The 13,325-nt window shown below is 34.3% G+C and overlaps 1 protein-coding gene across 2 annotated transcripts in view; it reads left to right on the top strand.

The window, feature by feature from the left end:
* Pdcd10 (programmed cell death 10) overlaps positions 1-13,325 on the top strand; it is a 41,417-nt gene that overhangs the window by 11,707 nt on the left and 16,385 nt on the right. For both annotated transcript variants that reach the window (XM_005332512.5, XM_013361607.4), the window contains exon 2: positions 7,316-7,528. In XM_005332512.5, the coding sequence (XP_005332569.1) occupies positions 7,433-7,528 (96 nt within the window). In that variant the 5' untranslated portion in view covers positions 7,316-7,432. The remainder of the gene's footprint in view (positions 1-7,315; positions 7,529-13,325) is intronic.

Raw genomic sequence — 13,325 nt, 5'->3', positions numbered from 1 at the left:
TTTCTAAGTGTTTGAGCCTATGATGAGTGCAATGGTCTTGCAGTTCCTGAGATGTCCTCAATCCTTCACATTGCCCTGGTGCAAAACTTTGAGTTTTTATCTTTTGTTAGTATCTCCACCTTTTTCCATGTTGTTGTTGTTCTTTTTTCCTTTGGAAGTTTTTAACCTTTTTTCTCTGCTCCTCATTGTTTCAGATTCTCATGTCAAGTTTGGCTAAAAGCAGCCAGTATTCTTTACTATCTTGAAATTTACTCTGCCAGATAAACTAGTTCATCACATTTTATTATGGTCTTCCCATAAAGTATCATAGAATGAACAAAATGTGGCCAAATCTTTTTGCCATGGTATAACAAGGATAACCTCTAGTCCAATTGCCAGTCCTCATTTCCATCTGAAACCTCATTAACCTGGCCTTTACTATTGGTGTTCCTGTCAGCATTGTTTTGAGCGTCCATCTGCATCACCTGTTAAACTCCATTTACAGCATTCTTGGCTTTCTGTAGCCTGCTCCTCCAAACTTTTCCAGACTACTGCAAACCAATTCCAAAGGCTCCTCCACATCCTTCAGTATAGCTATAATTAATAACTTCACTTTGGTACCAATTTTCTGTTACTGTTGTGTAATAGTTGAGATAACCCACTTCTAAAGAAAAGAAAACGCTTATTTCGGCTCATAGTTTTTGAGGTTCTAGCCCATGATTGGATCTGCGTCTTTAAACCTGTGATGGGGTAGCACGTCATGGCAGGAGTACATGGTGGAATAAAGCTGCTTGCATGATCCAGGAAACAAAGGGAGAGAGCAAGTGACCAGGGAACTCACCATCCACTTCAAGAGCATGCCACCAGGGATCTAAGGATCGCCCGTTAGGCTCTACATCTGTTAAGTTTCATCATTTTCCAATACAACACCCTGGGGATCAAGGCTTTTAATTAAATGGTTTTTGGGGAACATTCAAAATTCAAACTATAGCACCTCTAGAAAAAAATATTTTAAGTTTGAAATGACTGTTTATAAGTATGCTCAGATGCAAGTTTGTCATAATGTATTGAAACATACTGAAACTAACCATGAGTGATAAAGTAAATGGAGTTAAGTACTGGACACTTTTACAGGTAGGTATTCTTCCATCGTGAGATATTGTGGCTTTAATTAGCTAATGTTTATTTACAAAGACAATTTAAGAAAATGATGTTTTATTTAGAACTTACCTAATAACTTAGTACACACTTGCTTTATCATTCATATTTACAAAGATGTTGAAGTTAATATCTTTCTTATATGTAAAAGAAAAAGCATAGCTAGGGTGCTTGAACCAGTTAGTGGTTATCAGATACCTGAAAAATGTAACTGGGCAAAGGGGAGTGTCTTTCCATGTTTAATGAAATAGGTTAAACTTTCCAGTGAAGTGAGAATCCGTTATTGAACACTGTACTTTCTTTGAATTGTAGTTTAAAACAGCCCAGATCCAATGATTGGTAACTTAAAATTTAATATAGAGACTTTGTGGCTTGGTTTAGAAATTGCCTTGTCTCATTTTTTAACTACATCTTTTTTTTAAGTGTGTAGCTTAGTTGTCTTCCATTTATTTCAATCAGAGAGAGGTAAAGTTACTTGCTTAAAGACAAGGTGGTTCATAAATGATGGGACCAGAATTTGAGCCTGTGTTCTCAAACCTGAATTCTTAGGCTTTTTTCCCCACATTTTTATGCACAAATTGTCCATTGATATTTTTTAAAAGCCTAGAAAAAATTATTGAACACACACATATACAGACAATAGAGTACCATAGTGCTTTATATTAACTATTAACAAGACATTATTTCTAGATATCCCCAGATGCAAAATTCTATAACCACTGAAATCATAGTAGTGCATATTTTGGGGAGGTTGAATTTCACATAACCTATTGAAAAAACTGGAGGAAGACTGTGAATTACAGAAAATATGGTTTGTAGAAAAAGATAGTGATGTTAGTATATCCTGAAGACTTCAAGCTTATTTGGGTCTAAGTAGGTAGGATCATCTACTTAAGCCCTATTCTTCTGTCTCCATTTTTCCTAGCTTTTCTCTTCCAAATTTTATTTTTTATTTGGAAATGGCTATAACATTCTGGCATGAGAAAACTTTAAAAGGTATAAATAACAGCCTTTCCAGCTATATAAAATAGCTATACTGTGATCTATACAGTCTTGGAAAAAATCCAGTTTCTCTAGGATCTGGTGGGTGATTCTTGAGAAAAAATCAAGGAGGAAGGAACCAACTCTTGAGAAGGACCTCTTTACTAGAATTTGTTAATAGTTTTTATGATGTAATAGTTTAATCTTTTTAACTTCTCAGGAAACTACTTTTGAACCTATAGTAGATACCAATAATGAAATAATAGATTCACTGAATTTTAGAGTACTAATGCCTTCCAGGTGATATAATTTCACCCCCTTTTTATTTATGATGGAAAAATGAGATCAGTAATTAAATGAAACTTCCACAAAGTCAGAACCATAAACTCCTCTCCAGGTGCTTTGTGAAACTTAATTTTACCTGTATCCCTGAGGCTGGCCTTAACAGCCAGCTTTTCTGACTGTCCAGTGACTTGTTTTTTCTAGACTAGTGGCTCTCAGCTTGTGTTTTTCTTGAGAATCATCTGGGTTATCCACTAAAAATAGATTCCTGAACCATTCACTCCTTGGAGGTTTTGAGTAAGTAGTCTTGGGGATAGTATTTTTAATAAGCACCAAAGTAATTGTGATGGCTTAAGTCTTCAGACACCTAGGAACTAATGCACTTGTACACTTCTTCCTAGAGAACGATTTACTTTATGCTAAACGCTGAATTATGTACAGAGCAAGATTAACTTAATGTTGGAAATTCTTGTACTTTGAGAATCTTTAACCATTAAATTTACATCAATATGTTTCTGGTATCTAAAAGACACCCAATTAGTCCTAATGAAAAAGAGACATTAGAATATATGACTGTTTTACATGTAGTTTTATTTTCATGTAAGTTTCATTTGCCCCTTCATCAAACATTAATTGTCTGCTGTGCTGCCTGTAATGTCTCTGTGGGAAATAGAAATACACATGAATCTGAACATAAACACATACATTCTGCTAAATGCTAGAATGATTCAACTTTTTAAACTGAATAGGCATGAACATTTTGTTGAAGCTTCAACATTAATCAATCATTCCCTTTTTGCAGGGAAGGGATTATAGGAATAACAGTTACAGGACCAGGTGAAAAAGCTGAATACTAAATTTAACTTAAAAAAATAAGGCAGAATCTGCCTACAAATGTTTCATGAATGTATCATGTGAAGAATTTACTTAGGAAGTATTTTTCTGTTCAAGAACTGCATACACCAGTACTGAGGACTTTGGCTGTAGCGTTATCTCATACCCCAGATGGAATAAAGGGAGTCGGTTTCAGGAAACGCTGATTCTGAGCCTAGAGATACAGTAAGTGTAGTTCTGTAAGTGACCATGCCGGTGTTGGCTGGGAAGGACAGAAACCCTAAAGACTTAAGGGTTTGGTAGTGAAGTGACCAAGAATCTATTTTTTTTTTTTGTATCCTCATTCTAAACAAGTGATTATTGTTTTAAGCCAGAAAGATATTTCGAGCTGATTCATCTTGCGTTAGATGTTAGTTGTATTTTGAATATTTAAAGAAATAAGGGGAAGTATAAAGGAAAAGATTGCTTATATTCTGTTTGCAACCTTCTTATAAAGAGGTTTTCTTTTTTCAAGAAAAAAAATTGTTAAGAAATAGGCTTTTGGTCTAGGTTATCATCATTTACCGTTTTATGGTTCTGGTTTTTGTTTTGTATTCTGTGGATACTCATAGTTCAGACACAAAACTTGATGCAAGCTAAACAATTTTCCTCCAAAGCAACACATTTGAAATGGGAAATAAAGTAGTTTTGCTGTGTTGCCACCATACTGATATTACATTTTTATTATTTATTTTATTATTAATACTAATTGTGACTATAGATTAGTCAATATACCCTTTTTAGACTTTGTTCCTACTGTAGGTTTCTACTCAGTATGATCACTTTTAAGGCTTTTCCAGAATCTGGGATTTAGAATCTGCCATCTTTAGTTCTCTATATACTAATTGTGACTATAGATTAGTCAATAAAACCTTTTTAGACTTTGTTCCTACTGTAGGTTTCTACTCAATATGATCATTTTTAAGGCCTTTCCAGAATCTGAGATTTAAAATCTGCCATCTTTAGTTCTCTATAGGAGTGCTATCAGCATTCACCCCAGAAACCAGTACTCCTTAGAGGGTTGAAACTTTTGTTAATGTGCTGCTCAACTGGGAGGACATGGTAACGCCCATACTGAAACCAAGGAACTTTGTGAAAGGGTCAACATCTTGCTTTTCCCATAACAGGCTCTGTTGACTTGGAATAATTACAGATTGTCCATTGAACCATTTCAAATGAAGAAACGTGAAAGGAGTGACAGAAGCGTATTTTAATTTGAATTAAAAAATGGAGGATAATTCAGGTTTTATAAATCTTTACAAATCATTGATTTTTAATTTCATGTAAATACCAATAAAACTAAGTGGCTCCAGTTTGTGGATGTGTATTCTGAAAAGTTTGGTTGTAAATTGTTTTTTGGAGCATTTTCCACATGAACAGTATTAAAACATGGTGACGTATGATAGAGGCTAGCTACCTGTTGAGCACATAATGGTGCTGAAATATTGTTCTTTTTGGTGACAAATGAGAGCTGATAGTGCTATAAAATTAATTTTAAAGACTGTTGAACACTTTTTTTAATTCAATGCCAGTATTTACAAAAGGTAAAAATTAAATATTTGAGCAGTTTTTTTGTGGTACATAAGTAAAGATGTATTGTTAGGAATTCCGTGGTTCTAACCATGCAATCTGATCCTTTGACTTCTGTCACCCTTTATGTTTATAGTGATATGCATGTGTTCACAAGAGTGAAACACAAAAATGGTTCCATTACATCTGTTCTCTCTGCTAGTATTTTATCTCCTTTTTACTGAGGTCTTAGAAACTCATACTCCTCTCTCACCAGCTCAGTCTCTTTGCTCCTGTAGAGAATTTCCACTCCCATTATGTAAGTACACTACTCTTTGAAGGTTGCCCCTTCACATCATCAAGAAATGGGTGTTTTTTCTTTAATTGATTTTTTTTTTTCTGTCACTGAGGGAGCTCTTCAGGTTCTGTCATTGGTCCTGTTTCACCATTTCTCTTGCTTTTTCATTGGTACCATACCTTCCTTCTGCTGCTGTTTGTACTCTGCGTTCATTTCATTCTTTTTATTTTCATTATCATTTCAGCTTCCCTTCTTTATTCCCAGTTTATTTATTATGAAGAAATATTCCCAATTTACTTTTTTTAAAAAACATTTTTTTAGTTGCGGACAGATACAATACCTTTGTTTATTTATTTTTATGTGGTGCTGAGGATGGAACCCAGTGCCTCACACATGCTAGGCAAGCACTCTGCCAACTGAGCTACCACTCCAGCCCTCTCAATTTATTTCTAAGTGAAAAAATAAAATAAAAAAAATAAAATAAATAGATTTATTTTTTCACTTAGAAATAAATTGAGAGGGCTGGAGTTACCGCTATTATTACTAATTAAGTAATTACATAGGAACGTTAAGACCAAAATTGGTATTTACCTACTTGCTCTTGCTTAGTGTCCTGGTCTTATTCATTTCTTACATTGATGTACTAGGTCTCTTAAATTTTCATTGCCTTCACCTTCTGTTCCTCCATTCTCCCCTTTATGCTGTGACCAAAGCCATCTACTTAAATCAACTATAGGATTAGATAATGGTTTTCTCTTGCCCTGTAGAATAAAATATAAGAATTGGCTGGTTGGCTTTCTTTCTTTATTTCTTTTTTGGTACTGGGGATTTAACCCAGGGGAGCTTTAGCCACTGAAAGACAAGGTCTCCCTGAGTTGCATAGGTCCTTGCTGAGTTGCTGAGGTTGGCTTTGAACTTGTGATCAGTCTGCCAAAGCCTCCTGAGTAGCTGGGATTACAGGCCTGTGCCAACACGCCAGAGTTGGCTTTTTGTTGTTTTATAAAGCTAGGGAACAAATTTCATCTCCAAAATATGAAAATTTTATCCATGGTTACAGCTATTAGAAAAGAACTAAATGGTGTCAGTGGGTGCTAAGTTCCTCTTCATTAGTAGGAACATGATAAAACACTAAGCTCTCAAATTTAACAGGTTGTTGGAGCTTTTTGAAACAGCACTCTAGGCATTTGATTGCATCTTTCAGACTGCTTAAGTCTTAGAACTGCCCAACACAGATAAATTTTTAATGACCAAGAACTATGTTCTGGAATGTGCTAAACATATGTTTGTTAAGTAAATGAGTAATACCTGGGTGCTTTGAGTACATTTGAGTGGAGAGAATGTTCTTTATTTTTACTTCAAACTTGGTTTGTTAAGTGCCCTGCCACTTAACTATATCCCCAGCCTCAGATTTGGTTTTGTGATGTGAGAATATTAGATCTAAATTCACAGTGCTGGTTTCAAATCTTGGGATTCTGCCTGAGTGACCTTGGAGCAAGTTATTTGTCATCTCTCAGTGTGCTTTTGCATCTGGAGTTTACTACATTTTTGCTGTGATTTTAAGGTGATTAAGTCAACTAACCATTGGCAAAAAAAGTTTAATGATGATATTCAACAACTTAATTCTTTATTAATTTTTAATTATTTCACTTGTCTCTACATATGATCACATATTTTATATTTTGCATCTTTAATTTTATATTACCTATAAATGCTGTAACTATGCATGTTGCTGATATCTTTTCTCAGACTGTATATGATGCAATTAGATATGTCATTTTTATCATGGTTCTTCATGGAGCAATCACTGTGTTCCAGTGAAGCCAGTTTTTGAATCACTGTTTTGTAAACTAGTACCTTGCTAGGGATGTTAGCTTTAGGAAAAGGAAGTTCTTGAGTCTGCCAAGAAAAAAAAAGATGTCGTGCTGACCATGGCTTTCACAAGTAACAGATCAGCTTTTTATAAGATGGGATACAGATGCATGCCTGTAATCCCAGCGGCTTGGGAGGTTGAGGCAGGAGGATTGAAAGTTCAAAGCAGCCTTAGTAACTTAACAAGACCCTGTCTCAAAAATAAAAAGGGCTCGGAATGTGTCTCAGTTGTTAAACACCCCTGGGTTAAATCCCCAGTACCAAAAGTGGGTGGGAGGTGAGCTCTATAATTTGGAGAAGAAAATTATTAGTATTTGTTGTTTCCCTTCAGAATGAATTTGTGTTGCTCCTTTTCTCTTTTACCAGGTCTGTGTATGTTTTGTGCCCAGCTGTTTTATAACCCACAAAAAGAGAAGAAATTTGCAGTGAATGAAGATTCCTCTGCATTTTAGCATTGCTTTTTCTACTGTAGTTGGTTTTTGAATGAGGATGACAATGGAAGAGATGAAGAATGAAGCTGAGACCACTTCTATGGTTTCTATGCCCCTCTACGCAGTTATGTATCCTGTGTTCAATGAGGTAAGTAGGTAAACATTTTCTGGTGATCACTGCTTTCATACATTCGTGTTTGTTCTTTCATATAACAAATACTTCTGTAGACGAACTCCATTTATGTGTTAGGCATGTGTCGGCCCATAAAGTAGTAAAAACAAAACCACACGGTTATGCCACCTCCCTCTAGATCTTGTGCTGTAGTGGGAGAGCATAAAGAACACAATTATGTAAATAAAGAATCATAATAAGTGAAATGAAGTAAGAAAAAAATGTTTTAAGGAAAAATGGTATGTGGGACCTATTTTAGGGACAGGGCTCACTGAAAAAGACACATGCTAGGGTCTGAAAGAGATAAATAAGAATTACAGTTGAATATAAGTACATTTTAGGTACAGGGACAAGAGATCCTGATAAGTCATTGATGATAAAGTACTTATTCAAAATTGATATTTGGAAGATCCCACTGCATTTGTATCTGGAAAATACATGCTTGTTTTTTACTGAAGGAATTTTCTTGGATTTAATATCAATACATTTTGGGTTTTCTTTTAAATTAATAGAATAGTATACATAAGAGAATTTTAGAGCTGAAAGTTTTAAAAAATATTATTGAATTAATCCTGTTCTGGTGAACTGAAACCCTGAAATATGAAATTATTTTCCTAAAATTACCTTGGAAATCAAATCTAGGTGATCTTACTCTAAACTCAGTGGCTCAGCTTTTTTTTTATATATACTTTTTTGGTATTAATCAAATTATCTTTCATAAACCTAAATTAGTCTTGTTGCTAGCTCAGCTGGAAATTTTCACCATTTCCATGATTTTTTATCTGTTTTCTTTGATACTGGGGAATGAATGTAGGCTCTCATACATGCACTTTCCCATGGATCTGTAGCCCTGGCTCTGTAAAGTAATTTTATTAGAGTAAAAATCTGGGTTTTAAATCTATATTTTCCCACATTACTGGATTAGAGTGTAGTTGATATATTTCATGATCTGAAGTCTTGGGGAGGCAATGGAGGGTAATACATAAATACTTTGAATAAGAAAACTCCAGGTTTAATTGCAAAATCAGATGTACATATTGAAATTCCAAACATTATTTACCAAATAGTATCAGGTTCTGTGACTATAAAAGAAAATTCAAAATGAGGACTATGAAAAGTTTTTATCTCCCTGTTACAGAAAAGATTCTGGAGGCAAGTGGTCCAAGTCTTGTATTATCATGACTCATTGTGATTAGAAACTCAAGTTCTGATCTTTTGCTTCACCATCTATTAGCAAGATCTCAGCATACAGGATAGCTAGCTGCCCAAGCTCCATCCATCATGTCCAGAGTTGTCTGGAAGGGGCACAGGTGTCATCATGTGACATTCTGCTTCCAGCTGAGTCTCCTTCCTTTAAGTAGCCCTTTTGAAAGTTCTGCTCAAGACTTCCATGTACATCACATTTGTAAGAACTTGATATCGTGACCAAACCTAGCTGCACAAGAGCTTATCCCTGTTAAAGCACTACCGTGATAGCATCAGAGGCACTCTGTCCATAAATGGCAGTTATTACCAACACAACAAAAATTCTACTGTTTTGATGTTATGATACTTTATTTATTCATTGTAAGTAGTAATTTTTAGAAACAAGTGCTGTTCGGGAAATACTCCATGCCACCCATTTATTTTCTGAGTATTCTGCTGGAATCTGGAGGTATGAAAAAGAACACAACATAACCTGTTCTCGAGAATCTACTAAGGAACAGAGATATTTAAGCAAATAAATTGCTTCGTTATCCTTGTATCAGGAATGAGGTGTGGAGACAGTCACTGAAAGCTAATAAGTAACCTTGTGTTGATAACAATTATAATTTGAACTTCTTGGATAATCTGAGAACCATTGTCACAATCCTTTCCAGAGGTTTGTATCCCATTTTTTCATGTCTGTTTATCTAACTTGATAGGATTGTTGTATTTATCTATTTAAGTCTCTCCTTGAGAAGAGAAAAATTTATATCATAGAGCTTTAGTTTAATAATCTAGTTAAGGGAGAGAAATGAAAAAAAGCTTTTGTTCTAGCTATGTGATCTTTTTTTCTACACATGGAAAATGGCTATTTGAATCCTGACTTAAAAAGTCAAGTTATATAGAATGTAGGGCTCGATAAAATGAACCATTGGGATTAATATTGATTAAGTTTTTCTTATTGATTTATAAAAGAAATTAACTTGAAAGAAGTGACTATGAATGAACTGGAAAAATCTCTTCCATAAATAAAGGTAGTGATTTTTCTCCAGATGAGATTGGCTAACATGTGGGTTTACTGGGCTTAGAATACATTGCCAAATTACTCATAGTTGGTCCATGAACAAATTGTTGCAAGTAAAGTTTGAAAATGAAATGGTCAAATGTGGAAGACTGAGAGGTACGCAGCAGATTGTCATAGTCTAATTCACAAATTGAATATGCTTATCTAACATAATAGTACCAAGTTTCTAAAAAAGTTATTTCTGTAATGTATTAAAAAGCATGTTTAAAACTCTAAGGGGTTTTAGGAATAGTGAAGGTAGTTTCTAGCTTTTCTCTTTGACAGAGTTGAAATCTTGGGCTTTTATCAGAATGGAATAAAATAATTATTGTGCCTTCAGATGTGAAGTGTTTGGTTAAAAAGTATTTTAGCCAGCCAGGCACAGTGGTGTACACCTGTAATTGCAAAGCTCTGGAGGCTAAGACAAAAAGATCTTGATCAGCAAAATTGAGTCACTAAGCAACGCAGTGAGACCTTGCTCTAAATGAAATACAAAATAGGGCTGGGTGTGTGACTCAGTGGTTGAGTGCCCCTGAGTTCAATCCCTAGTACCAGGGGGGAAAAAAAAAAAGTATATTTAAGCCAATACTAGCATTCCAGTGTGTTAATGTAATATCAAAATAAGATACCTAATGAATTAAACATTAATATTTAACAGTAGTTCAACCATAAATTCTTCTATAAGTCTGCTAATGGGGAAATTATAGTTTAGCGTGACTCTGTTTTTCTGTACTATGCAGTTTTAAAGATAAAAATGGTTTCAAATTAGCCTTCCGGAAAATAGTACCACAGTAAGCATAAATATTTTACTCAGATAAATGGTGCACTAAATCTTATCCACAGTATATTACGAGTGAAAAAGCTTATTCATTCTCACCTTAACATTTTGATACTTAATAGCTACAGTGGTAGTCAAGAAAATCATCTTTTAAAAGATATATACTGGGATATACTAACATCTGGGGGAAATTTTAGTACTATTACTCTGCTTATAAGTCAGAGTTATTGATGCTATTCTGCGAACATGAATCTTAGAAGTTAAGGAAGTTATTCTAAGACAACAGAAAAGGATTGCACTTGTTTGATTAGCTGCTGTCACATGTATTGCATGTGTTCTAAATGTACAGTGAATTAGGTCTCCTTATAGCATAAAGGTTTGATAATGATTGGTTTCCTAATGTTGGTTTCCAAAAATCTCATGCCAAGTCTTTAGATCAGGTTCTCATGTAACTGTTTCATTCCATACCACTTCTTTGTATATGGAGGAGGAAAGAAATGCCACTCACTTCTTCACTCCAGGAAGCAATAAACTATGTGTCTCCTTTTCCTATGGCCTTTTATAATTATTATTCTGAAAAGAAATGCAATATCTGAAGCAATACATGTCACATTTAAAAAAATGTATGAATGTTAAATTACCAAAGGTTTAATGTTTATTAATAAAACACAAAAATATATTTATAAAATAAATATCATTCCATTCAGAAGCCTCTGAATCAGCTATTTCTGCCAACTTTTGGCAGATATGGAACTCCTAATTTTTTCTAGTAAGCAGATGAATCCTGAATCCTGGGAATGCTTCTGCAACTTGACCTATCTACTTTTTATTCCCCCCCGCCCCCGACTTTTTTTTTTTAAATACTGCTCTGCCACATAAATAGTAGTACACTTAGTTGACATAACTCTTGTAATAAATGTGCTGATGTTGTATAATATAACAGAATACTACCAGGCATACAGTAAGTATTAGGATTCTTTCACATTTGTTTTCTGACAATATTATGTTCAGGCACAATTTTGTATACTTGCCAATTAAAATTTTAATGGAATTATTTTTGTACTCATTTGATGGCTCTGCTTTTTTACTAGATAGTTTGGCAACTCCAGTAACTGATTCTTCTAGAAACATATGGAGAATTTAATATGAGTAAAATAGCTGATTGTGTATTTGTGGCATTTTTGTTTCTGTTCTTCTGGCATCCTTATTTTTTGACCTGTCTCACTTCATTCTAATTTGAATCATAAGAGGTGTACCTGGAGTTTTTAACCTTATGAGTTGGCCCAGTTTAAATTCTTTTAAGAAATAGGATCAATAATTTTGGGGGGCAGGCGTGTAGGGGAAGGAGTGTCAACATGGGAAAATCAAATCTTGCCTGATTTTGAGGAAGCAAGTAGATTTGTAGGCAGTTCAAAACCAATTAACCTAATTATTTTGACCTTTAAAAAAAAATAGCTTGCGTAAGATTTTATGCAAGGCTTTTGAACACTTGAGCACCAAAGGGCTAATTGGATTTTTTTTTTTTAATTATGGCTTTAGGAAACTAGCTTGATTTTGGAAAAGTGTAGAAGTGAATTGATATTTCTAGAAGGAGCAGTGTAATAAATGAGCTTTCTGTAGAATCAAAATTATAGGTAAGCTTTTAAAATATTTTTGTAAATGCACCAAAGAGTGTAAATTTGACAAGTTTGCAGTTGATACTAAGTGCTCTCAAAAGCTGTCAAGACTAAGCTTTAGAAGGTTGAGTAGGCAGAATGTAGGATTGAGATAAGATCTGATGTTGAGCTCTCAAACTTGCCCATTTCTTCCAAATGTGCTTCAGCAGTCTCTTTTAGGTGAAATGGAGTATTATGTATCCTTTTTTCTCATTCTTTTATATGGAAGTTCTGTATGACTGAGGCCCAAGGAATGCCTTTCTTTGTTCAGATATCCATTAATGCAAGATGCAGTTGTAATGTTCCTCCTCCATTGGACCAAAAATATGTGCCAGCATTCTTCAAATAAGTTAGGATTCTGTAAATAAACTTGGGTTCTGTAAATATTCAAAGATGATTATTCCAACAGCTTACAAAATGTTGGACTCAGTGGAAATATTGAAAAAAATGGAAATTTTTTGCTGTTCTAGACTTCAATAAAAATCTTCACATCCTCATATGTTACCTGAAGAAATCCCTAAGTGGGAGATCTTCTAAAAAAAGATGATTTTAAGAGGCCAGGCCACTTTAATCAGTTTTATAAAGACTTTCCTTTCAACTTCAGCTGATCATCCCACAGCTTTTTATGTAACTACTTAGCTAAATTGCTCTCTGGAGGTAAAGGACAGTGGCATGTTTCTTGCTATTTCATTAACTTCTTATACATGATTGAAATTGAAGTGTGTGTTAGTTCTTATAGAACAGAGTTACAGAGTTGATGATAGGATAAACTTCATTCTGGAAAGTGAGTAAGAGGAGTCAGGTAGCAGTAGTGACTTGTACAAATTTTGTAGCTAGACAGATCTCATATGAATATCATCTCTATTAGATATTTAACATTTAAAAATTAATACAAACTGAATTTTTGTCTCTAGAAGATGGATAAATATGCTAATATCTGTAACTTAATTTATTGTGAAAATATAGATACTCTATAGGAAGATACACTAGAAAAATCCAAAATAGGTGTTTAATAAATGGTAACTCTTATTAGAATATTATCAAAACTTACTACCATCAAGAGAGGCACTGGTAAGATGAAATGAAATATTT

Source organism: Ictidomys tridecemlineatus, chromosome 3, assembly GCF_052094955.1.
Source record: "Ictidomys tridecemlineatus isolate mIctTri1 chromosome 3, mIctTri1.hap1, whole genome shotgun sequence".
NCBI lineage: Eukaryota > Metazoa > Chordata > Mammalia > Rodentia > Sciuridae > Ictidomys > Ictidomys tridecemlineatus.
The sequence above is the reverse complement of the archived record's forward strand: the minus strand, read 5'-3'. Positions and strand labels throughout refer to the sequence as shown.